Here is a 27499-nt window from a genome sequence, read left to right on the forward strand (position 1 = left end):
GGAGCAAGCATCTTCAACCTTTTTACCTTCTCAAGCAAGAGTAGTGATCTAGGGTTTTGAAGTAGGAGGACTTGTAAACAACTTCAAACACTTCAAGTGAGTTCTTAGATAGAACCCACCATTGGGGATTATGTGTTTAATTTGCAAGCCAAGCATGATTTATGTTAAGACTAGAAAATATGAGAATTTTATCCCTTTTGCCTTGATCTTGTCTGATACATGTTAATAATGCTATGAAGATGTTTTATAATATATATGTATGTTGCTGGATGTTTTGGTGCCTTGCAGGAACGATTGGGATGAGTTTGGGGTCAAAAATAGCAAAATTTGTACCACAGACCCGAGGAACCACGCTATTAGCGAAATATACGCTAATAGCGAAATTCCTCAGCAAGGGCTACGCCCCAGCTGCGCCAATAGCGTGGCTCTCTGGACTTGGCCAACTTGCTTTGGCCTGTTGGTCCAATTCAGGGTCCGTGGTGCGTTCCGATGCTTTCCTTTCAACAATTTATAACTTTATAACCCCAAAACAACATCTAATCAATGCACCTAACTTCAAGCAACATCGAATCAAGAATCATGGTAATCTTAACATGTACGTCAAGGAAGGCACAAGAGAGGTTAAGCCGGGTATTCGGGTAGAAAGCAGTAAGGAAGGGAATAAACTAGAGCCTCGACATAGTTGTTGAGAACAGAATGTCATATTACTTTCTAGGTTACATGAGTTATGATGCTAAGAATATTTTCTACGCCTATGTACAAGTATGAGTATGTTGTATATGAACATGACTAATATAAGATGTAGGTGCTCGTGTCTCTTGCTATCCACGTCAGGGGGATACAAGAGGTTCCCGACCTAAGGGGAACGATTCAAGCCGTAAGGGACCCGCACGACACCGAGGGAGTCCGATGTACGTACATCGGTCATGTATGGGATAGTTCTCGGGGTTACTCCACCCGGGGCTCTCCATAAAACGAACCAAGATAATGTTGTTTGATTCACGCTAACATAATGATTGAACGAATATGACTATGCATGAAGCGATTATGTTAGATTATTAAATGAATGATTTGCCGAAGATGAACTTAGGTTCCCCTATTCGTCTGGTATAGGTTGTGTCATGAATTAGTGTAGACTTATGTGCGTTCAGCGTACCTTAGCAAAGCGGTATTAGGATCCCTTCACCGCCATGACACGTATGATATAGTAAAAGCCTATAACATGTTATGAAGGTTCTAAGACGGTTTCTAGTGTGCACATCCGTCTAGACATAAATGACCACACACACGTATAATCAACCGGCAGGTTGTATTTTAGTCACGTGATAACCGTAGGTTTTCCCCCAAGGTTATCAATAGCTTAGGCCTAGGAAGAACTCACTGAGGCATTATGTCTCATCCAACTCCTTATTTTGTTCAGGTTCACAGGTATCCCGAGGTAAAGGTAAAGAAAAGGTCATGGAGTGATTGTGTTATCTTGGAGCTTTCATGGTGTAGATTAAGGATGCATATGTTACATTATGAGTCGTGATATTATGTATATATATTGTCTTGTACCTTATTGTAGCACAACTTGGTGTAAGAATGTAACATAAGAACCTTGGAACGTTGATGTATGTAGACTCAAGACTTGATGTTGTATAATTATTGTATAATTAATGTATCCAGTATCAATCTTAGCACTCTTTTGAATATTCTAGATATTTTCAAATATGGGTGTTACATGAACTCTTTAAAGGAAGAAAACCCAATATCTCTTACTTTCATCAATTTGGATGTACATGTTACATTCTGAACAACAAGCTCTACCTAAAGAAATTTGATGCCAAGGCCCAAAGAGGAATCTTTTTAGGTTACTCTGAAAGGTCAAAGGCATACAGAGTGTATAATTCAGAAACACTTTGTGTTGAAGAATCTATGCACGTTAAATTTGATGACAAGGAGCTTGAAGATAAAACTTCAAAGCAAGGTGAAAGTTCTGCAGAGATACAGGTTCCTGAAGCTACTCCAGAACCTGATCAGATAGCTGAATCTGAAGATAGTCCAGAAGCTGAACCCACATCAGAAGCACAAGATGAAGCTGCTTCTGATGAAGAACAAGATGGCTCACATCAAGAAGATCCTCCCAGAAACACATTCAAACACAAGTCTTCACATCCTGAGGAGCTAATCATTGGAAACAAAGATAGTCCAAGAAGAACAAGATCACATTTCAGACAAGAAGAGTCAATGATTGGACTAATCTCAATGATTGAACCTACAACAGTTGATGAAGCACTTTCAGATGATGGATGGATCCTAGCTATGCAAGAAGAGTTGAATCAATTTCAAAGAAATGATGTGTGGGATCTGGTACCCAAACCTCAGCACAAGAACATTATTGGAACAAAATGGGTATTCAGAAACAAGCTGAATGAGCAAGGTGAAGTAACAAGAAACAAAGCCAGGCTTGTTGCACAAGGGTATAGTCAACAAGAAGGCATTGATTACTCTGAAACGTTTGCTCCAGTTGCAAGATTGGAAGCAATCAGGTTACTTCTTTCCTATGCAGTTAATCATGGCATAATATTATATCAAATGGATGTCAAGAGTGCATTTCTAAATGGTGTCATAGAAGAAGAAGTGTATGTCAAGCAACCTCCTGGATTTGAGGATATTAAATATCCTGACCATGTTTTTAAACTGAAGAAATCACTATATGGCTTGAAACAAGCTCCCAGAGCTTGGTATGATAGACTAAGTAATTTCTTAATCAAAAATGATTTTAAAAGAGGACAGGTTGATACTACACTCTTCAGAAGGACCCTTGAGAAAGATATTCTTGTTGTGCAAATATATGTTGATGATATAATATTTGGTTCTACTAATGCATCTCTTTGCAAGGAATTTTCTGAGTTAATGCAGGATGAATTTGAAATGAGCATGATGGGAGAGCTGAAGTTCTTCCTGGGCATTCAAATCAATCAATGCAAAGATGGAGTCTATGTTCATCAATCCAAGTACACAAAGGAGCTTCTGAAGAAGTTCAAACTTGAAGATTGTAAAGTGATGAACACTCCAATGCACCCTACGTGCACCTTAAGCAAAGAAGATGAAGGAGCTAAAGTAGATCAGAAGCTGTATAGAGGTATGATTGGTTCTTTGTTATACCTCACTGCATCTAGGCCAGATATTTTATTCAGTGTATGCTTGTGTGCAAGATTCCAATCAGATCCTAGAGAATCTCATATGACTGCTGTCAAGAGAATCTTCAGGTATTTGAAAGGAACGACCAATCTTGGACTCCTTTATAGGAAATCCTTAGATTATAAGCTAATTGGATTCTGTGATGCTGATTATGCTGGTGATAGGATTGAAAGAAAGTCAACCAGTGGCAATTGTCAATTTCTGGGTGATAATCTTATATCCTGGGCTAGCAAAAGACAAACAACTATTGCTATGTCTACAGCAGAAGCAGAATACATTTCAGCTGCAAGTTGTTGTACACAACTACTTTGGATGAAACATCAGTTGGAAGATTATCAGATAACTGCTAACAGTATTCCCATTTATTGTGATAATACTGCTGCTATTTGTTTGTCTAAAAATCCAATTTTGCATTCAAGAGCGAAGCACATTGAAATCAAACACCATTTTATCAGAGATTATGTTCAAAAAGGAATTTTAGATATACAATTCATTGATACTGAAAATCAATGGGCTGATATATTTACTAAGCCTTTAACTGTTGAAAGATTTGATTTTATAAAGAAAAATTTGAACATGCACTTTGTATCTGATTAAATGCTTGCTTGCTCCTGAATAGGATTTTAGGTTCTGAAGTTAGTTCAGAAGCGGTAGTCCATCAGAAGCTCTTTATTGAGGTTCTGAGGAAAACTCGCTTCTGATGATGACGTCAGCATCTGAAGTCCAGAAGCTGGATTTGTTGCTTCTGAATAGTTGAATTAGTGGAAACGTTGGAAGTTACCTTTTAAAAAATAACTTCTGGCCCACTAACTTGGTAGTTACTCTGTGAACTTCTTACGTGGCCTGTATGTGTTGGTGTATAACTAAAAGGGCAATGATGATTTAAAAGCTTTGAAAGTACTTTTCACGCGCCCCCAATTTTGTCATTAATGTTATGTTTGTTTGTCTCTTTTGAATTGCAATCGTTTTACTTTTAACACTTTGTCAATTCACACACTACTCACTCACAACAAACACATTTGCTCTCAAACCTCTTGCGAAGTAAGCGCATTCTCTCAACCTTAGAACCCTAAAATCTTCATCTTCTTCAAATCTTCGTCAATCATCAAATGGCATCATCAAGCTCAAAAGTTTCAGAATCTACATCAAACAAGCAAAGCGTATCAGAATCTGGGTCCATCTACAAAGAGAAGACTATGGATATTCCATGGGAATCCTTAATAGTTCAAGTAGAGTCACCGGTGGATTTTGCTTCACTCAAGAAGTATGAAGTAAACATGGAAGGATTGATAGAGACTCAGATGCTGTCTGAGTATTTCAAGATGCTAAATGGGCCAACATATGTGAACTTGGTCAAGGACTTTTGGTTAAAAGCTGAAGTGTACAATGAAAAGCCTGCAAAAGTCGTAAGCAAACAAGCTGGGTCAAAGAAAGGGAAAATGGTCATGGATATGAATCCTACATCATTTGATAGCTTAGAAATAAGGTCTGAAGTGATGGGCATTCCTATAACCATCACTGAGGACGTTATAGCTAAAGCTTGTAGGATGGATGCAGAGGGAAGATTCCAAGAAATAGTCAGGAAGGAAGATGTCCTGCTACAAGGTTACTTCAACACTCTTTTGGGTGGGAAGAAAGATGCAAAGCCTTCTGAAATGGAGATTCACAACAGGATGTTGGTGAAATTCAGTAATGATTGCTTCTTTCAAAGAGCAGGAGGATCTGACCAACCCAACAATCAACAGAAGCTAGCAATTTACTTCATGGCTATTCTGGAAAAGATAAACTTCCCAAGATATGTAATGGATCATCTCTGCTGGGCCATAAATGAAAGCACTATCAGAGGAAGAAAACAAGTACCCTATGGAAGATTGCTGTCTGAAATCTTTTATCAAGGAAGGGTGCTGAAGTTCTTAAAAAGGACAAGGAGTGCTTCTGATAGATGTTTCGAAGTCTCTACTGCTGAAAGGACTATCAGTAGCAGGAGCTTATGCTCTATGAAGTTCATCAAAGAAGCCCCTAAAGATGAAAAGTGGTTAGAGATGACAACTGCTGAAACTGAGATAATCAGGGACTTTCCTCCCATCTTTAAGGAAAGTGACTCTGATTTCCTAGTTCAATCAGTAGTTGAGTACGTCTTGGAGGAAGATGCGAGGTCTCAGGAGGAAGCTGCTCTTGCTAAAGGGAAAGGCAAGAAGGCCAAAGCAGTTGCTGTGTCAGAAGCTGCTGTTTCTGATGCACCTAAAGGGAAAAGGGCCAGAACTAGTTCTGAATCTGATGCTGCTCCTACTAAAGGAAAGAAGGTCAGAACTAGTACTGAGTCAGAAGCTGCCATTGCTAAAGTTGCTAAGTCTGAATCTAAACCTATTTCTATCAAGGATAAAGGAAAGATGCAGAAGATTGGTGCTGCTTCTATTCCACAGAAGAGAAGAAAAGGTAAGGCAGACTTGGTAATCACTCAAGAGCAGCTGGAGGAAGCTCTTGAAGAAATGGAGAAAGAAGAGGCTGATCCCAAGCTGAAGAAGAAGAAGGCTCCCCTTCAACTTGTGAGTCCTATGGTTGAGATGACTCCAATAAGGAAAAGGATGGCAGATGAACGTACTTCTGAACTTATTTCAGACAAAAAGGATCTAAAAGCACAATACACTCATCAAAGAGATGAAAAGCTCAAGGCCTTGGGTATGGAAGATTGTGATAGGTACTTCAAAGAGAAATTGGCTGAAGTAAGAGCCATTGCTGGTAAGTCTACTGAAGACAATGAGGAAGACGATATGATGCTCATTTTTGAAAATGCTCCAGAAGAGGGAACTTCAGAAGCAGTTCCTCAATCTGCTGATCCACAGAAGATCACTTCTGAAGCTGGCCCTGCAGATCAGGTAATCCAGATTCCAGTCACCTCTATCCCCATTTCACCCTCTTCACCATCAGCACCTGAACCAATAGATGACACTTCTGTCTTAGACAATCTTGCTCTCCACTACTCAGGTGAGTTACCCATAGACAAATCTACTTCAGAAAAGGCCTCTGAAACAACTCCAGAAGCAACTGCTTCTGAAAACGTTGTTTCAGAAAACCCCCATCAACAAACACCTGAACCACATAAACCCACAACACCCCCACAATCACCAATAGCTACCATTGACCCCCAACTCAACACTCAAACATCATCTTCACCACAACAACCACCAACTGAAACTGAATTTCAACCTTTACCTGAACACTCCCCAGAACCAACTCCCATGGATGTTGACATCTCTCTAGTCAATGTTCAAGCCTCAACCTCCACCACACACATTGTTTCTAACCAGCCTACATCTTCTAACACACAAACACACTTTACCATTCCAGTTCCTAACCCTGTTCAAGATTTGGAAATCAGTGATTCTGATCTTGAAATCCTTGAACAACCACCCTCAAACATCCTGGAATCTGGATATATTAATTCTGAGCTTCTGACAATTCTGAGTCAGATGCATAATCTGGTGGATCAAAGAAGGACAATTGATCTCACAAGTGCATATGAAGACTCCTGGGTATCTCTTCAGAACCGGGCAGCTGAGCTTATCAAAGAAATCAAGGCTAAATGCATCAGAGTCAAGCAAGCATCAGTCAGAAGGCTAATGGAGCATGTGAATCAGAGTCTTAGAGTAAGAAGTTCTACACTGCTCCTGGTAAACCAGCCTTTCTTCTTTGAAACGGATTACTTGACCAGAGAAGCCAGGTTGTGTAAGCTTCTGAAGAAACAGATGGCAGAGCAGCAGCAAGAAGCTAAGGAAAGGGAACAAGCTCTTCTCCAGAGGCAACAACAACTTGAAGAACTGTTGCAGAAGAAGATTGAAGAAATGGAGGAGATGAAGAAACAACAACAAACCAACCCTTAGTTGCACACCCTTGTGTTTTACTTTTTGTTTGTTGTTTGTTTTATTTTCTTAGTCCTTGCTTCTGAAACCATCTTGTCTTAATTCTCTTGCTTCTGAATGCTTACTGATTCTGACTGTCTAGCTGCTTCTGACAATTGAATATACATGTTCATTTTTTTGCTCTGATTTATTTAGTTAAATTCCTATTATACTCTCTCATGTTTGAGTTTTTCTCATATCTTTTTGTCTTTTTTGCTTAAATTTATTTCAATTTTTTTTGATAATGACAAAAGGGGGAGTATATGTGACAAGTATTTAAAGGCTCTGAGCCCCATTAATGGCATTTGAAATTTTTGAAAAACTTCTATCATTTTTTTACCTTATTGGTATAAGCTATGAACGAACGAAGGAGTATCAAAATTCAAGTAAAGTTAATTGAACCATTCTTCTTATCTATAAGTTAATTCTTTCAATGATTCAATTTTGTTTTTAAGCTCTGATAATATTATTGCGCGAAAAATGAATTTAATTAACCTGGATAGAACTTAGGGGGAGCTTACAAACCTCACCTTAAAGACTATCAGACTCAGGGGGAGTTTGAGCTTACAAACCTCAGATTCTGAGCTTACAAACCTCAGAACCCCAAAGTCAACTTGTTAATTAGATTAACAACAATTGATCAATTTTAAATACTTTTGTTTGTCATCATCAAAAAGGGGGAGATTGTTGGAACAAAATGTGTTTAACAATGAACCTTAAAGAGTTTTGATGATAACAAGGTATTAAAAATTGTAAATTGGTCTAGCTAATATTTGTTCAAGTGTACAGGACCATAATTATAAAGGTACATCATCATTGGTTCTGAATGAGCAAAGAAAGAGCAAAAGAAAATGAAGCTTAGATGATTCTGAAGGCAAAGCGCTCCTGAAGTCAAGCTGCTCCTGAAGAAATAGCGCTCCTGAAGTAAGTTGCTCCTGAAGTTAAGCTGCTCCTGAAGAAATAGCGCTCCTGAAGTAAGTTGCTCCTGAAGAATAGTGCTTCTGAAGACAAGAGGTCCAGAAGCCACATCATCAGAAGCTGCGTCATCAGAAGCTGCAGAAGTCATATCATCAGAAGCTGCATCATCAGAAGCTGCCTCATCAGAAGCCATTTCACCAGAAGCTGAATCTCAACTGGATTTGCAAAAGATTCAGGAATTGAAGAATTATCAGTGCAAAAGCTGTCTATTGGATTCGAAAACACAAACAAAGGATTAGTGGAGTTTTGCAACGGTCATTTCAAACGTGTTTGAAGGCTTGTGCTTGCGATTTGGACGAAAGCGTTGACATTGTACTTTGTACGAATTATACAACCACGTTCTCCACTACTCTGTTTTGTGTCCGCGCTTCAAGACAAGAAAACAGCTCCAGAATACGGTCTCGCCTGCATATATGTTCCTTTGGATAAGGAATGGTTTTCAAATTGGTTCTTCATAGGACAACAACCAAATCAGGCATAAGATCATTGGTGAAAGATCAAGCTTCAACAACGACTCTTTGGTGTGCTGGCAATTTCACAACGTCTCTTTCACACCTCTATATAAAGGAGTGAAGACCTAGAGAATTGGTAATGCAAGAACGCTGAACGAAAGACTCACAAGATTTTCACAAGTACCAAACCTCTGCTGAAATTGTTCTGCATTCACTTAGAATTTCTGTGTCTCAAAGTCATATCTTAGAAATTCTTAAGTCCATTGAGTCTGTATCTGATTTGTATTGTGAGCACCTCTGATTGTATATCAAGTGTTCAACCTTAAACAATTTTCTGTGTAATTTTGTTTAGTTAGGAAGTCTCTTGCAGTTGTGCTTGAGCAGGAAGTCTCTTGATTGTGTTCTTGAGCAAAGGAAGTCTCTTGCTTGTGTGCTTGAGCATTGGAAGTCTCTTGCTTGTGTGCTTGAGCATTTGTAATCAGATATTACTTATAGTGAAATCTCCTTGGAAGTGCAAGGGGGACTGGACTACTTCCGGATTGTGGAATGAACCAGTATAATTGCTTTGTGTCGTTCTTCTTCTCTCTCTCTGTTTTATTCCGCTGCATTTAGATTCTGATTATCACTTCAGAAGCTGTCTCGCTTAGCTTCTGATCAGTGTGTTCAGTTTTTAGGAGAAACGAAGAATTTTTCTAAAACACAATTCAACCCCCCTTCTTGTGTTTTTCTCACCTTCAGAGCCATCAGCAGAGGAGTTCCAATGAAGCTTGTCTGTGAGGTTACCAATCGGCAAAGGCATGCTAAGGATCTCATTAGCAAGAAGGCTGTCCTTATTAATGAGGAAATCTGGAAGGCTCCAGGAACCAGAGTCTATGAAGTCAGAAACCTTCATGTTGAGCAGATGGTGCAGCCTGGCTGGTATGTGCCAACGTTCAACAATAGGTGCATCCAACCACTTATCAGTCCAAAAATAAACCTTCTCCCCATTACCCACACTCCAAGTAGCCTGGTGAGCTATAACAGAGACGTTGTTTCTCATACCATGCCAAACAGACGAAGTGAAATGGTAGCCCTTCGCCTTCCCTTGCTTTAGGAATCTCTTTCTGCAAATCTGAGCCCATTGATCATCAGAGACAAGCAATTTCCAACTCAGATATAACAGAGCAGCTTTATTGGCAGCAATGGGGTCTTTAACAGCCAACCCACCTCTCCCAAGCGGTCTGCACACATTGCTCCAAGAAACAGTGCAGATTTTTCGTTGTTGAACATCTCCACTCCAAAGGAAATTACGCATATGCTTAGCTAGAGCAGAGAGCAAACTGTTGGGCCACTTGTAAATCTGGAAGGAGTAAACAAGCATGCTACTAACAACAGCATTTATGAGTTGGACCCTTCCCATAATGGACAAGAGTCTCCCTTTCCAAGTTCCCATTTTCGCAATGACTTTATCAAAAATTGCCTTAATGTGACAAGCTTTGGGCTTCCCTTTGAAGAGGGGCAGACCCAGATAGGAGAAAGGAAAACTTCCTTGACTAAAACCTGTTAAAGTAGTGATGGCCCTTCTTCTGGACAAAGGCATGTGAACAGCATAGAACTTGCTCTTCTGGACATATTTTGGTATCTCAGTGAAAGAAGTACTGAATTTCATCCAAAATTCTAGATTCTCCTCAAGAAGTTCGTCAACTCCCATCCTGAATCTCTCTTCAACAGAAGAATTGCAACTCTTGTCTCTGAAGAGTCATCGTCCTTCACATAAGTCCTTTGTTCATGTTACGACTTTTACATCTAGTTTTGGCATTGGCTTTTGTGGATTAGTTTTATCAGAATGATATTCATTCATGAGGGAGCTTAACTTTTCCCTCACTTAACTCTTTTGGACAAAAATAACATGAATATGAAGAGCTCATAATAAATATATATTCGTAAGTGATACGGAGAGCTCAGAATAAATATATTCCTACAAGATATAGCAGTTGCTAAAAAAAGAATCGCATTTGCTGCTTATAATAAATAACCTATAATATTCACAAATTTCCCATTTGATATGTAACGTGGTTTTATACAAAAATCAAAATTATGTTATAACCTCACAAACAGGTTACCTTACTGAACCATGTACAGCAGACACAAAAGACAAATCTCTGAAGCCAGTTCACCACGAACATCCTTGCAATACACATACAACCATACAGCGATGTAAAGCGCATCAGTATTGTCAACACAGTGGAAGCAGGGGCGGATCTTCACGGGAGCGGGGGGTAGCCATGGCTCCCCCCAATTTTTTTTTAATTTTTTTTTCAAGAACTGCTACTGCAACGCTTACTGTGACCTTCTTCTCACGGCACCCCCACACACAGTTCAATTCCTTCACCATCCACACTAAATCTCAATTTTTCGTATCCAACCATATCGTCGTCGATTCGAATTTCGTTCGATTCCTTTCCTTCCTTGAACTCTCTTTCCTTTTAACGTATAAGCTATCGGCGCTGAGATTTCGGTGTGACAGAAAGAAATGTTTCTGGTGTAATAAAGTTGCTCTATGGATTGTTGATGTTGGGATGACGTTAGCTGGCCTTGATTGCAATGTGCAGCAACACAAAAGTAGAATCGGAATAACCGAGATGGAAGCTTCTCGGTTGCTTTTTCCCCTTCTTCTGTTCTCTTTCTTCTACTTTCAGTAGCTCTCGATAGCTATTTTTTTTCTTTAAACCATTAATTATTTATCTATTGTTTTATAACAATTTTTTTAAAGAGGAATGTTACTCTGGTCACAAGCATAAATGAATAGTGTTTGACACATATATTAAAAGACTTTCTCTAATAATAACAAATAATAAAATGATTTAGTATTTTGGGGAAAAGTCTTTTTATGTGTTTGTGACCAAACGTTGTTCATTTATGTTTGTGACCATTGAAAAATGCTTTACTACTAGGTTATTTCATTAAAAAGTCTTCTTGTGTATGCGACCGAACACTGTTCTAATAACAAATAGTCTTTCTAACATATAAGAGAGAGTTGGAATCAATTCTTAGTTCTTATTTCTAAATCTAGATTTATAGCACATAAATTCTTGGTTCTTATTCTAAAATTAGTACATAAATAATATTTATAGTTTGAACTAGGTCATGATAAAAAAAATTATAATATTTTAGTTAGTATTTGCCGCTGTAACACCCACAACGTGGCTTTCGATATCCCGTCAGTTGGATACGAAAGGTTCCCGCCAGTTGGAACGGGCACTATCCGTAAGGATGACCCCACGTTAATAAGAGGAACCGAATCACAACGGAATGAGAGGGATCCGGAGGCCGTGTAGGTATGGGACTACATGGTTGAAGGAAGGCTTATAAGAATTGTTAGGTACTACCCATATCAACAAGATGCATCTTCTTTTCGGTAGCCCATTCCATAAGAACTCCACAGTTAAGCGTGCTTGGCTTGGAGTAGTACTAGGATGGGTGACCTACCGGGAAGTTTCCCGGTAAGCATGTGAGTGAGGACAAAGCATGCTGAAAAGACTCGTGTTGGTTTGTGGGGTTAGTCGGCAATCCTGTAAGCAGTCTGGGATGTTACACTTGGTATCAGAGCAGACCTCTCCCAGTACGGTGTGGTTCGGGGACGAACCAGGCGGAAGCTGGTGGGCATGTAACACCCACAACGTGGCTTTCGATATCCCGTCAGTTGGATACGAAAGGTTCCCGCCAGTTGGAACGGGCACTATCCGTAAGGATGACCCCACGTTAATAAGAGGAACCGAATCACAACGGAATGAGAGGGATCCGGAGGCCGTGTAGGTATGGGACTACATGATTGAAGGAAGGCTTATAAGAATTGTTAGGTACTACCCATATCAACAAGATGCATCTTCTTTTCGGTAGCCCATTCCATAAGAACTCCACAGTTAAGCGTGCTTGGCTTGGAGTAGTACTAGGATGGGTGACCTACCGGGAAGTTTCCCGGTAAGCATGTGAGTGAGGACAAAGCATGCTGAAAAGACTCGTGTTGGTTTGTGGGGTTAGTCGGCAATCATGTAAGCAGTCTGGGATGTTACAGCCGCTCCCCCTAACTTTTTGGACAAGATCCGCCACTGAGTGGAAGTCAACACAATCTGTACCACAAAAGCACTATCCCTCCATGATCAACCTTTATCTTCCCAGATTTTGTAATGCTGGAATCTGCTTACATTTTTTAATTCTTTTTATATCTGCACCACTGCTTTCTTGTAGCCCTATAATCAAGGAAGAAAATAAATATACTTGAGTAGTCACTTTTATTGAGGTGCCGGCAGCACTAGGTGAGAAAATATATATCTACTATAAAAAAAAAACCAATGTGATGAAAAAGGTCATTTTACACGCTAACCAACTTTGTTAACTAGTTATAAATTAAATAAAAGGGCTAACCTTGAAGAAATGTACATATGTAAAAATGGTTTAGTGGAGTCTTCAATTATGTTGCTTATTTGCAGTGATAGAGAAAGGAATCAAGCCAAATGTGGAGTTATTGGTTCTTCGTAATAAGTTGAGTATCCAAGTGATCAATCGTCTTCTATGCTTATCGATGATGATTTTTCAGAAGAAGACTGGGGATGACCGGATCTTGAAGATGTTCGAGCAAAATTCTGCTGAAAATGCTGGTGACACAATGAAGGATAGGAGGGGATGACAAGACCATCACTACATAACGTGGTTCTTCCAGAAAATGTATGAGCTGCATATTAAACCAAATGTTGTAACATTTTCATCCATTTTGAATGCTTGCAGGTAAATCACTACAAAAAAACACGATAATTCCGGCGGCTAAATTTAGCTTATTGCGGCGGTTTTAGCCGCCACTATTACCTAAACTGGCAGTTTCCAAAACTGCCGGAATTTTTGCTGCCACAATGAATAAAATGGCAGTTTAATGCAAACCGCCATGTAGACCGCCAGAATACGCGTTGATGAAAACGGCGGCTAGTTTGTTGCGTATAGCGGCAGTTTCAAACGCCATAATGTACAATAGTTCAGCAAAAAAAATTGCGGATAGTGGCAGTTTTAGCCGCCATAATTGTCATTTTATTTTTTTAAAAAAATATGCATAGTGGCAGTTTTAACCGCCGTAATGATCATTTAATTTATAAAAAAAAATTTACTATTACTAATAACAAATACTAGTACCACCAGTTTTAACATTTCACCAAAAATAACAATTACAAGTACTAATATAAATTATTTTTCATACATAGTGTAACATTCATAGTCCAACAAATTATTCTAGTGGCAATAAATTTGAGTTAGTGATGCTGCCAGTCCCTGTCTGTGTTCATCACGCACCATATAAATCTCACACCATAGCCTCACATAGAACCAAAATCCTGCATAATTAGAACAAATCAGCCTGCATGCTATAGCGAAGACGGAGAAAAAACCAAAGTAAAAACAATATAGAATGCTATGACACGTCCAACAACTAAATATTTATGTCTTTAATCTTTATCTTGTGCTATTGTCCTGAAGTAGGTTGGCACGTTGGTAGAGCTAACACTTCCAAAGCAGTTAAGAATGGCAAGGTTAGAAGCTACATGGAAGGATATAGTCAAGAAAGTAACCAAATAACAGCTCTTTTGGAATTGGCTAAGTTAGACTCTGAGATGATTCAGTCATTACACCAAACAGAATTAGATGAAATAATAATAACCATGTTTACAATTAGTTTCTTTTCCTAACTTTGCTATCTTCTAGCCATGAGAGAAAAAACATATTTACGTGTTCCACAAAATCATTATATGTGGGGACAAAAAGAACCTAGGCTGGTTGCAGGAAGTTCATAAAATCATTCACCACTCGTTGCCTTTCAAGTAGAAAACAACATTAATGATGGTTTTCATGTATATATCTAATTTGGTGAACAAAATTAATCAATACCTGGATATCAACAGGAAATCTGTTGACGGTATCTGATAAAGCAGCATCAAACATATCAAATGGACGCCCTTGGAAAAGTTCGTCCAATCTTGATTCCCACCTATCCATTGCAGTTGCTGTAATATGTGAAGCATTAGGGCCATCGACAAGTTCATCCGTCCTCCTACACCAAACTGAAAAAGCAGTAGTATTAGACACTAATTTCTGAAATTTAGAGGACTCGTTCAAAACTTTGTATATTTGACATCTGATTAGGGAAATTGATTTTTATTTATGTTGGAGCAGTCATAATCAGCTTAGAAAATGAACTTAGTACATGATGGTATAGAGCATAACCAAATCGAATTGGCTACAAGTTACATTCCAATTTAGTTATATTGGGTTTTTTCTCTCAGGAACTCTTCTAATGACTCCCGAAAGGCGAAGAGCTATTTGGGCGATATATGGTGGGCGAGACATGGAAAGGGTAAACAAACATGCCACAAAATGCTGAAAATTTTGAGATATTCATTCAACTCACATAGCATAGTCTCGTCAAGAGTTACAAGCACTCAAAGTTAACATGCAGCAATCATACTAAAAAGTAAAACAAACAGGTTTGAAGGTAGAGAAAAAAAATCAATCAATATTGTCTCTTGTTATAAAATAACTGGTATTTTAAGAGGGAAGTATTTCACTTGTAAATTTCAATAAGCATCTACTCCTTAAGTAACTCTATATATGTTATAATAAACAAAAAATTTCATACATGCCCTCTTTCCATGCAGATGGTGCCTTAACTTATAGACAGTGAGCCTAAAATAAAAGTAAAATGCAGACATTTATGCAGGCGAGGAAATCAGACATGGAACTGTATGAAAAATAATTATGGGATTCCTGATATCTCAAGAATAAATAAGCACAAAAAAAGTGTGAGAATGCACATGATAATGATACCATTTTAGAATAGTGTAGGATGCTTTCAACATTGTGCAATTGTATGTGTGTGGGAGAGACCATACCTATGTTGTACTGTGATCCCAATCATAGAGCAATCAACTAACGAAGGAAAAACTGGCGAGGGGATAAACAACTGAGGACAGTAGCGAATACACCTTGAAGCCAACAAAAAACAATCATCTGCTATATCAGGCCGGGCTGTGAATTCCTGCAGCAAAAAGTGTGATAAGACATTCAAACACTATACATAGATCTGGAAGGAAGTGCTAAAGCAAACTCGCCACAATCACACCTGAATACTTGTGAGAAGGCGCGTTGTGTGCCGGAAAAGCGCCTCAATCAAAACAGACATGGAGGATATAGTTGTGAAAAGGCGCGTTGTGTGCCGGAAAAGCGCCTCAATCAAAACAAGATCCGGCCAAAGAAACAAGAACATTCAATATAGTTGCAACTCTTACCACTAAATTAAAATCAAAACAGATATGACTATATCAAAATCACAAAACTTGTCCTAAACACCACATAATCACAAATCTATATTAAAATCAAGACACGATTAAGTATTTTGATAAATTCTCTTCAGTGAAACAAATGTGAATTACTTATAGCATCAAATATCACTTTCCATTCTTATCCACCGTCTTTGCCAACCTACTCGAAATTCAAAGAAAATAGCATGATAAAACTCAAATCATCATTCAAATTTCATTAACCATAATTAAGAACAGTATCATTAGATAACAAAACTCACCAGCATAACAAATTTATTCCTATGACTTTGCTTATTGAACCTCTCTCAGAACTCAGACCAAAAATCAACAAAAATAAACAAGCAACTCAAATTATAATCAAATCGAACTTCACCACAACCAATTGGTTAGTAAAAGATAAATGATAACACTTATCATTCAAACAATTTTATCATCACTGAAACTTACATGAAAACAAAGAAAGCAGTCGAAGGTCTATCTGGATTGTTTGGGTCCTTAGCAGCTTTTTATGACAGATTCGTGCCAACATTAAAGCCCCTGCCTTGAAGGTAAAAAAAAGTCAAATGAAAGAAAATCAAACACGCTATCACAAATTCAGATCTAACAAATAAATCGATGAAAATCATGAAACTGAATCCCTTACAATCAGAAGATAAAACTTCACCGGTAACCTCAGTAGAATTTGAATGATCAATTCGAGAGGAAGATACGGCAGCGGATTCGTCTTCTTCTCCGTTCGCTTTCGTCTTCTGCAACAGTCGTTTCTCTTCATTTCGGTAAACCCTATCTCACTCACTCACTACAGCGAGAACGACGACTAAGAATGAATTACAAAGGGCTTCGAACTATTTCAGTAGAGTTTGCTTTTCATATCTAAGAGAGAATCGGTGAGGGAAAAGAGAAAGGGTTTTAATAGACAAAAATCGGCGGCGGGAGGTGGTTGGATCTGTGAACAGAGAAAGAGAGGTCAAGGGTTTCAGTTTGAGAGAACGGTGGAGAGGTTGATCGGTTGAGAGATGAAAGGGTTTGAGAGGTTGATCTTTTGAGAGATGAAAGGGTTTGTGAGAAGGGGGAGTGAGAGTTGAGGGGTTTGTTCAGAGAGAGAAGAAATTGTCAATTTGGAGGGTTTATGAAAAATTTAGGGTAAAAACATTAATAATCAATAATAAAGAATAAATTCAAGAAAAAAACGAGGGAAGAAAAGAGAGGGATAATTTCACTAAAACAAGGGAAGAGGGAAAGTGAAATGTTAAAGTTTGAATACAAAAATAATTTTGAGAATACCGGCGGCTACAACTGCCAGAATGCCCATTATGAATTGTTAAATACAATTTTGTCTATAGGGGCGGGTAAAACTGCCGCAATGTACCGTGCATAGCGGCGTTTTTTAAAACTGCCACAATGTACTGTTTATAGTGGCGGTTTTTGGAACTGTCGTAATAGAACCGCCGCTATTTACCAGTTTTTTTGTAGTGAATACTTTGAATATATTTATTTTTATTAACTTCAATTAAACATCTTTTGTTAATGCGTACGTTGACATTCTCGCTTGAATATGTAACTGATCTCAAATCTTATAATATGATGCAGTCGTTGCAATTCTTTTGAGGATGGTTCAAAGCTGTTAGATGCGCTCCGCTTGTTTGATAACCAGGTGTATGGTGTAACACATGGACTGTTGATGGGTTACAGAGAACAAGTATGGTTTCAGGCTCAAACTCTATTCGATGAAATGATACGTATGGAATCTTCAACTGCATCTGCCTTTTATAATGCACTCACAGACATGTTGTGGCACTTTGGTCAGGTAAAAAGTCCAGCCAATAGAAAAAATAATTTGAAGTTCTCCGCATCAGTTAGTCTTGTAAGAATTTTGCTTATTTTCTGTTTTTTTATTAGTAAAATTGATTTTAACATCAGAAATGCGGAGCTAAAATGGTTGCAATTGAAGGAAGACGCCGAAATGTATGGAAAGGTGAATGGTCAATTTCTTGCTTGGATCTCCAGCTGATGTCTGATGGTGCGCTTGTGCAATGGTGTATGAAACATGAATGAACAATGAAGGAAGTACGACCATGAATGAACCATTGCACAAGCAGCACCAACAGACATCAGGTGCAGATCCAAGCAAGATATTGACGATTCACCTTCCCATACATTTCGGCGTCTTCCTTCAATTGTAACCTTTTTATCTCCGCATTTCTGATGTTAAAATCAATTTTATTAATAAAAAACAGAAAATGAGCAAAATTCTTACAAGACTAACTGATGCGGAAGACTTCAATTTTTTTTTCTTTCTAATGGTTGGACTTTTTACCTTACCAAAGTGCCACAACATATCTGTGAGTGCATTATAAAAGGCAGATGCAATTGAATAATCCATTCGCATCATTTCATCGAATAGAGTTTGAGCCGGAAACCATACTTGTTCTCTGTAACCCATCAACAGTACATGTGTTACACCATCCACCTTGGCTATCAAACAAGCGGAGCGCGTCTAACAGCTTTGAACCATCCTCAAATGAATTGCAACTACTGCATCATATTATAAGATTTGAGATCAGTTACATATTCAAGCGAGAATATCAGCGTACACATTAACAAAATATGTTTAAATTGAAGTTAATAAAAATAAATATTTTCAAAGTATTTACCTGCAAGCATTCAAAATGGATGAAAAGGCTGCAACATTTGGTTTAATGTGCAGCTCATACATTTTATGGAAGAGCCACAATATGTAGTGATGGTCTTGTCGTCCCCTCCTATCCTTCCGTGTCACCAGCTTTTTCAGCAGCAAGTTGCCCGAACATCTTCAAGATCTGGTCATCCCCGGTCTTATTCTGAAAAACATCATCGATAAACATAGAAGACGATTGTTCACTCGGATACTCAAATGGATTGCGAAGAACCATGAACTCCATATTCCGAAGCTGGCGATTGTCGGAATTCATCAATTATGGAGTTGAAAGTCACCACATTTGGCTTGATTCCTTTCTCTATGATCCTTGGTTTGGTTCTGGATATATTTATAGAGTGATTTTTAAAGCTGAAATGGTCATATTTTTATAGTGAAAAGTTGTATCCGTTGGAATAAATAGAAGTTGTCATTAAATGGTCAACTTTTATTATTTTTATTTTATAGGATATAATATAAATAGAAGAATACGATTATGTGATATCCACGAAAAAGTTAAAAATACTAAGACTTTAATAACTACTGTATTTGTTTTGTACCAAAAACAAAACTACTATATTTGTTCATTTCAAGATATTACAACTTTTAATACTTACTGAGATCGTTATTTTTACTCAAATTTGAACGATCTTATATATATCGAGATTTTTAAACAATATCTTAAATAAATCTTTAATCTAGAGTTGAAGATTTTAATATATTATTTTTTTAGGGATGATTTATTATTGTAAATAGGAAACTTATCATTGCTATCAAACATTTATGAGTTATGTGCACTCATTTTATTGCGAGTGTAATCATTTTGTAAGAAGATATAATATAAAATAGGGTTAAGTATGTTTTTTGGCCGTACAAATTTTACAATAATCATGTTTGGTCCCTTTTAGTCTCCCAAGTAATCAATTAGGCGAAGCTCAAACAAATTTTGTATGCGTCACCAAATAGCCGATAATGAATTCGTCAAAGCAGCTACAACTGTGTCTCTAACAAAGTTGCTCCGATTCTATTTACTAATAGAAGCAGAACGTACTATCAAACATCACAAAAATTGCATATAGTACTGCAGTAACTTCTCCAAATGTTAGACATTCCAAACCTCACCTTACAACTTGGCTGCTTTATGGCTTGTGAACTTGAAATCATCATTTTCAGTACTTGGATTTCAATACTCTTGTGTTCTCTTGGATGTCAATGTTGTGGAAGTTCTTCCATCTTTCAAGTCTTTTGTTCATGTTACAACTTTTACATCTCGTTTTAGCTTTTAAGGATTATTTTGATCATAATGATATTCATTCATGAGGAAGCTTAACTTCTCCCTCATTTCCTTTAGTCTTTTGGACAAAAATAACAAGGATATTCACAAATAAATATATACCTAGAAGATATAGAAGTCTGTTAAGAAAGAATCAAATTTGCAGCTCATAATAAATAACCAATAATATTCACAAATTTCCCATTTGATATCTCTGAATCTAGTTTACTGTGAACAGCCTTGATGTGCTCCTCATTTTCCCAACATCTAAAAACGGAATTATCATAAAAGCTTTTTTGAAACTCTTTCCAGACTGTAACGCTGGAATCCATTTCCGAAGCTTGTCAACCTCTTCAATTGCCTGCTTTATCGTAACTATGATTTTGAATTCTTTTTTATATCTGAATCACTGCTTTCTTTTAGCCCTATAATCAAGCAAGAAGATAAATATACTTGATTAGTCCCATTTATTGAGGTTCTCGCACCGCTAGGTGAGGAAATATATATATACTATCAAAAAGACCATTTTACACTCTGACCAAATTTGGTAACAAGTTACAAATTAAATAGAAGGGCAAACCTTGAAGAAATGTACCTTTACCTTGCACTATTAGTTACATACCAACTTTTCATTCTGCTTCTTTCACTTTTTGAGCAAATTTTTCATTTTCATCATCAATATAACTCCTTAGTTTCCTGTGCATATTAAGCAAGATAATATAAGTTACTTATCTTGGGTAGTCTATCTCTCAATTAGTGGCTCTACTGCGCCACATCACATTTATACAACCCATAATATTTTGTAATTCAATGATACATATTTAAGCAAGTGATAAGGTATGATATCATAATTAATTATATATTTGTATGGAACAATAGCTTACATAAGATACTCTAAAATCTAATAGATGTGCTCCAATGAAAACAGGTTTTATGGAAACCTTGTTGGAGATGCTCTAACTGGATCTAACAAGGTCTGATATATCAGTTGACTGTTCTGTTTGGTATAAATAAATATGATTGGAAGTCTCTTGCTTGTGTGCTTGAGCATTTGTAATCAGATATTACTTATAGTGAAATCTCCTTGGAAGTGCAAGGGGGACTGGACTACTTCCGGATTGTGGAATGAACCAGTATAATTGTTTTGTGTCGTTCTTCTTCTCTCTCTCTGTTTTATTCCGCTGCATTTAGATTCTGATTATCACTTCAGAAGCTGTCTCGCTTAGCTTCTGATCAGTGTGTTCAGTTTTTAGGAGAAACGAAGAATTTTTCTAAAACACAATTCAACCCCCCTTCTTGTGTTTTTCTCACCTTCAGAGCCATCAGCAGAGGAGTTCCAATGAAGCTTGTCTGTGAGGTTACCAATCGGCAAAGGCATGCTAAGGATCTCATTAGCAAGAAGGCTGTCCTTATTAATGAGGAAATCTGGAAGGCTCCAGGAACCAGAGTCTATGAAGTCAGAAACCTTCATGTTGAGCAGATGGTGCAGCCTGGCTGGTATGTGCCAACGTTCAACAATAGGTGCATCCAACCACTTATCAGTCCAAAAATAAACCTTCTCCCCATTACCCACACTCCAAGTAGCCTGGTGAGCTATAACAGAGACGTTGTTTCTCATACCATGCCAAACAGACGAAGTGAAATGGTAGCCCTTCGCCTTCCCTTGCTTTAGGAATCTCTTTCTGCAAATCTGAGCCCATTGATCATCAGAGACAAGCAATTTCCAACTCAGATATAACAGAGCAGCTTTATTGGCAGCAATGGGGTCTTTAACAGCCAACCCACCTCTCCCAAGCGGTCTGCACACATTGCTCCAAGAAACAGTGCAGATTTTTCGTTGTTGAACATCTCCACTCCAAAGGAAATTACGCATATGCTTAGCTAGAGCAGAGAGCAAACTGTTGGGCCACTTGTAAATCTGGAAGGAGTAAACAAGCATGCTACTAACAACAGCATTTATGAGTTGGACCCTTCCCATAATGGACAAGAGTCTCCCTTTCCAAGTTCCCATTTTCGCAATGACTTTATCAAAAATTGCCTTAATGTGACAAGCTTTGGGCTTCCCTTTGAAGAGGGGCAGACCCAGATAGGAGAAAGGAAAACTTCCTTGACTAAAACCTGTTAAAGTAGTGATGGCCCTTCTTCTGGACAAAGGCATGTGAACAGCATAGAACTTGCTCTTCTGGACATATTTTGGTATCTCAGTGAAAGAAGTACTGAATTTCATCCAAAATTCTAGATTCTCCTCAAGAAGTTCGTCAACTCCCATCCTGAATCTCTCTTCAACAGAAGAATTGCAACTCTTGTCTCTGAAGAGTCATCGTCCTTCACATAAGTCCTTTGTTCATGTTACGACTTTTACATCTAGTTTTGGCATTGGCTTTTGTGGATTAGTTTTATCAGAATGATATTCATTCATGAGGGAGCTTAACTTTTCCCTCACTTAACTCTTTTGGACAAAAATAACATGAATATGAAGAGCTCATAATAAATATATATTCGTAAGTGATACGGAGAGCTCAGAATAAATATATTCCTACAAGATATAGCAGTTGCTAAAAAAAGAATCGCATTTGCTGCTTATATTAAATAACCTATAATATTCACAAATTTCCCATTTGATATGTAACGTGGTTTTATACAAAAATCAAAATTATGTTATAACCTCACAAACAGGTTACCTTACTGAACCATGTACAGCAGACACAAAAGACAAATCTCTGAAGCCAGTTCACCACGAACATCCTTGCAATACACATACAACCATACAGCGATGTAAAGCGCATCAGTATTGTCAACACAGTGGAAGCAGGGGCGGATCTTCACGGGAGCGGGGGGTAGCCATGGCTCCCCCCAATTTTTTTTTAATTTTTTTTTCAAGAACTGCTACTGCAACGCTTACTGTGACCTTCTTCTCACGGCACCCCCACACACAGTTCAATTCCTTCACCATCCACACTAAATCTCAATTTTTCGTATCCAACCATATCGTCGTCGATTCGAATTTCGTTCGATTCCTTTCCTTCCTTGAACTCTCTTTCCTTTTAACGTATAAGCTATCGGCGCTGAGATTTCGGTGTGACAGAAAGAAATGTTTCTGGTGTAATAAAGTTGCTCTATGGATTGTTGATGTTGGGATGACGTTAGCTGGCCTTGATTGCAATGTGCAGCAACACAAAAGTAGAATCGGAATAACCGAGATGGAAGCTTCTCGGTTGCTTTTTCCCCTTCTTCTGTTCTCTTTCTTCTACTTTCAGTAGCTCTCGATAGCTATTTTTTTTCTTTAAACCATTAATTATTTATCTATTGTTTTATAACAATTTTTTTAAAGAGGAATGTTACTCTGGTCACAAGCATAAATGAATAGTGTTTGACACATATATTAAAAGACTTTCTCTAATAATAACAAATAATAAAATGATTTAGTATTTTGGGGAAAAGTCTTTTTATGTGTTTGTGACCAAACGTTGTTCATTTATGTTTGTGACCATTGAAAAATGCTTTACTACTAGGTTATTTCATTAAAAAGTCTTCTTGTGTATGCGACCGAACACTGTTCTAATAACAAATAGTCTTTCTAACATATAAGAGAGAGTTGGAATCAATTCTTAGTTCTTATTTCTAAATCTAGATTTATAGCACATAAATTCTTGGTTCTTATTCTAAAATTAGTACATAAATAATATTTATAGTTTGAACTAGGTCATGATAAAAAAAATTATAATATTTTAGTTAGTATTTGCCGCTGTAACACCCACAACGTGGCTTTCGATATCCCGTCAGTTGGATACGAAAGGTTCCCGCCAGTTGGAACGGGCACTATCCGTAAGGATGACCCCACGTTAATAAGAGGAACCGAATCACAACGGAATGAGAGGGATCCGGAGGCCGTGTAGGTATGGGACTACATGGTTGAAGGAAGGCTTATAAGAATTGTTAGGTACTACCCATATCAACAAGATGCATCTTCTTTTCGGTAGCCCATTCCATAAGAACTCCACAGTTAAGCGTGCTTGGCTTGGAGTAGTACTAGGATGGGTGACCTACCGGGAAGTTTCCCGGTAAGCATGTGAGTGAGGACAAAGCATGCTGAAAAGACTCGTGTTGGTTTGTGGGGTTAGTCGGCAATCCTGTAAGCAGTCTGGGATGTTACACTTGGTATCAGAGCAGACCTCTCCCAGTACGGTGTGGTTCGGGGACGAACCAGGCGGAAGCTGGTGGGCATGTAACACCCACAACGTGGCTTTCGATATCCCGTCAGTTGGATACGAAAGGTTCCCGCCAGTTGGAACGGGCACTATCCGTAAGGATGACCCCACGTTAATAAGAGGAACCGAATCACAACGGAATGAGAGGGATCCGGAGGCCGTGTAGGTATGGGACTACATGGTTGAAGGAAGGCTTATAAGAATTGTTAGGTACTACCCATATCAACAAGATGCATCTTCTTTTCGGTAGCCCATTCCATAAGAACTCCACAGTTAAGCGTGCTTGGCTTGGAGTAGTACTAGGATGGGTGACCTACCGGGAAGTTTCCCGGTAAGCATGTGAGTGAGGACAAAGCATGCTGAAAAGACTCGTGTTGGTTTGTGGGGTTAGTCGGCAATCATGTAAGCAGTCTGGGATGTTACAGCCGCTCCCCCTAACTTTTTGGACAAGATCCGCCACTGAGTGGAAGTCAACACAATCTGTACCACAAAAGCACTATCCCTCCATGATCAACCTTTATCTTCCCAGATTTTGTAATGCTGGAATCTGCTTACATTTTTTAATTCTTTTTATATCTGCACCACTGCTTTCTTGTAGCCCTATAATCAAGGAAGAAAATAAATATACTTGAGTAGTCACTTTTATTGAGGTGCCGGCAGCACTAGGTGAGAAAATATATATCTACTATAAAAAAAAAACCAATGTGATGAAAAAGGTCATTTTACACGCTAACCAACTTTGTTAACTAGTTATAAATTAAATAAAAGGGCTAACCTTGAAGAAATGTACATATGTAAAAATGGTTTAGTGGAGTCTTCAATTATGTTGCTTATTTGCAGTGATAGAGAAAGGAATCAAGCCAAATGTGGAGTTATTGGTTCTTCGTAATAAGTTGAGTATCCAAGTGATCAATCGTCTTCTATGCTTATCGATGATGATTTTTCAGAAGAAGACTGGGGATGACCGGATCTTGAAGATGTTCGAGCAAAATTCTGCTGAAAATGCTGGTGACACAATGAAGGATAGGAGGGGATGACAAGACCATCACTACATAACGTGGTTCTTCCAGAAAATGTATGAGCTGCATATTAAACCAAATGTTGTAACATTTTCATCCATTTTGAATGCTTGCAGGTAAATACTTTGAATATATTTATTTTTATTAACTTCAATTAAACATCTTTTGTTAATGCGTACGTTGACATTCTCGCTTGAATATGTAACTGATCTCAAATCTTATAATATGATGCAGTCGTTGCAATTCTTTTGAGGATGGTTCAAAGCTGTTAGATGCGCTCCGCTTGTTTGATAACCAGGTGTATGGTGTAACACATGGACTGTTGATGGGTTACAGAGAACAAGTATGGTTTCAGGCTCAAACTCTGTTCGATGAAATGATACGTATGGAATCTTCAACTGCATCTGCCTTTTATAATGCACTCACAGACATGTTGTGGCACTTTGGTCAGGTAAAAAGTCCAGCCAATAGAAAAAATAATTTGAAGTTCTCCGCATCAGTTAGTCTTGTAAGAATTTTGCTTATTTTCTGTTTTTTTATTAGTAAAATTGATTTTAACATCAGAAATGCGGAGCTAAAATGGTTGCAATTGAAGGAAGACGCCGAAATGTATGGAAAGGTGAATGGTCAATTTCTTGCTTGGATCTCCAGCTGATGTCTGATGGTGCGCTTGTGCAATGGTGTATGAAACATGAATGAACAATGAAGGAAGTACGACCATGAATGAACCATTGCACAAGCAGCACCAACAGACATCAGGTGCAGATCCAAGCAAGATATTGACGATTCACCTTCCCATACATTTCGGCGTCTTCCTTCAATTGGAATAATAGAAATTGTCATGAAATGTTGTCAACTTTTATTATTTTTATTTTCTAGGATATAGTATGATTAAGTAAATCTTCAAAAAAAGTAAAACATAATGAGTGTTTAATTACTACTATATGTGCTCCTTTGCAAGTTTAAATTGTCATGAAATGTTTTTTTTTTACTAAAATTTGAAACGGTCTTATATTTTCTGTATATAAATGACAGCTTTAGCACATTAATAACTACTATATGCACAATGTGGCTTAGAGAGGTCATTTTTTTTTATATCCAAAATACATGTGTAATTTTTTTATTAATTTTACACAAAGTCGATAAATAAATTGGTTGGTAGAGAGTATAATATAAAATATATTAGAAATTAATATTATAAAATTATTGATTAAATTTGAACGAAGTAGTGAATATATAGATTATTAAACCATTAAGAATATTGCTTAGAAAAAAATTAATATAAAAAACTAATATTAATGCAATATTTTAAATTAATAAAAAAATATTAAAATTTACTTATGCATTTTATTCTGGTTGGTTCAGTTTTGAAACAATGATCAGAAATTTGATCCTAGTGATTTTCACAAAATGAGTTGCAAATGCATCCAATCATGTGTTGTGTAGAAAATGTGAGTCAGAAGTCATGCATCGGTTAGAAAAGTGGAGGTTGAGCGCATTATAAATGAGAGAACTTATAAACTCATTGTCTTTAGATTTTGGATAAGAGTGTGATGTATCTCTCACTTGTGTGGTTGCTTTTGTCTATAATGTGGGTGTAGTCCATTGGAACGGTTGATGGTTTTATTTTGAATAATGGTGTATCTCTCACTTGTGTGTGTGTGTCTATGTTTAAGTATGTGTGAGTAGCCCGCGCGCACGCGTAGGCGGATGCTTGTATTGAAAGGGGTAGCTATGGCTATCCAAAAAAATTATTGAATTAGTAGGTAGGTATATTTATATATTTAGCTACCCTTACTAATATATATTTCGCTACCTCATGTTCGATTTTAGTTGAAATAATTTTTTATCTAAATTTGGTTACTTTTTGGTCGAACTTTGGATTATTTAATTCCGTATTCCAAAAATTAAAGGATTAACACTCAAAATTATAGTATTATTTTTTTATTTAACAAGAAAATATGACAATAATAACAAATTTTTAATATGTTACTATTGGTCCAAACATATATAATATAAGCCCACCGTCCATCCCATTATTATTGTCATATTAAAATTATATATTATTAATTTATTAGTAACTAAATTGGACAAAGGAAAGGAAACACACTTTATTTACATTGAAAATGATATTGCAAGTCAGTTTAGCTCAAAGGTTATTATGGATGAATTTGAGTGTTTGAAGTGTTGTCGAGTTCAACTTTCATAAATAGCTACTATCAATTTTTATTTTCTCTGTTGTTGCTTTTTAGGTATAATTCTTTATATTGTTGTTCATAAATTCCATTAGTCACAAGGATGCGCTCTAAAAATTTCCAGTGCACCTTCCCTCAACGGAACACTCGTGCGCCTTTCTCCTTGTCTCTCCCTTCTCTCATCCTCACACCCTTTCATTGCATCCAAGTTGAGATGGTTAGGGTGTCTTCTGTAACACCCTAAACCCTTAATTTGATAAAGCATGCAAATAATACAA

The 27499-nt window shown here is 37.5% G+C and overlaps 1 protein-coding gene and 1 long non-coding RNA gene across 4 annotated transcripts; both read right to left on the reverse strand.

The window, feature by feature from the left end:
* Positions 1–397: 397 nt before the first annotated feature.
* LOC146913020 (uncharacterized) lies at positions 398–10205 on the reverse strand. The gene is made up of 2 exons (XM_085720853.1): positions 9248–10205; positions 398–492 (listed from the first exon to the last, which is right to left on the reverse strand). Exons 1-2 carry the CDS (start codon positions 10203–10205, stop codon positions 398–400), a joined length of 1053 nt encoding a protein of 350 aa, XP_085576979.1.
* Positions 10206–13636: 3431 nt separating this feature from the next.
* Positions 13637–17222, reverse strand: LOC146913021 (uncharacterized). 3 transcript variants are annotated; one of them, XR_015013243.1, is made up of 6 exons: positions 16496–17219; positions 16113–16389; positions 15654–16012; positions 15424–15569; positions 14423–14595; positions 13637–13872 (listed from the first exon to the last, which is right to left on the reverse strand). It is a non-coding gene; the product is annotated as an uncharacterized LOC146913021 (long non-coding RNA). The 3 variants fall into 3 exon arrangements; XR_015013242.1 differs by having other exon boundaries at positions 15654–16393; positions 16496–17222; XR_015013241.1 differs by having other exon boundaries at positions 15654–16389; positions 16496–17221.
* Between the last annotated feature and the right edge of the window lie 10277 nt (positions 17223–27499).

This window comes from Medicago sativa, chromosome 6 (genome assembly GCF_051527215.1).
Source record: "Medicago sativa cultivar Bolivia chromosome 6, Bolivia_mono, whole genome shotgun sequence".
NCBI classification, from domain to species: Eukaryota; Viridiplantae; Streptophyta; class Magnoliopsida; order Fabales; family Fabaceae; genus Medicago; species Medicago sativa.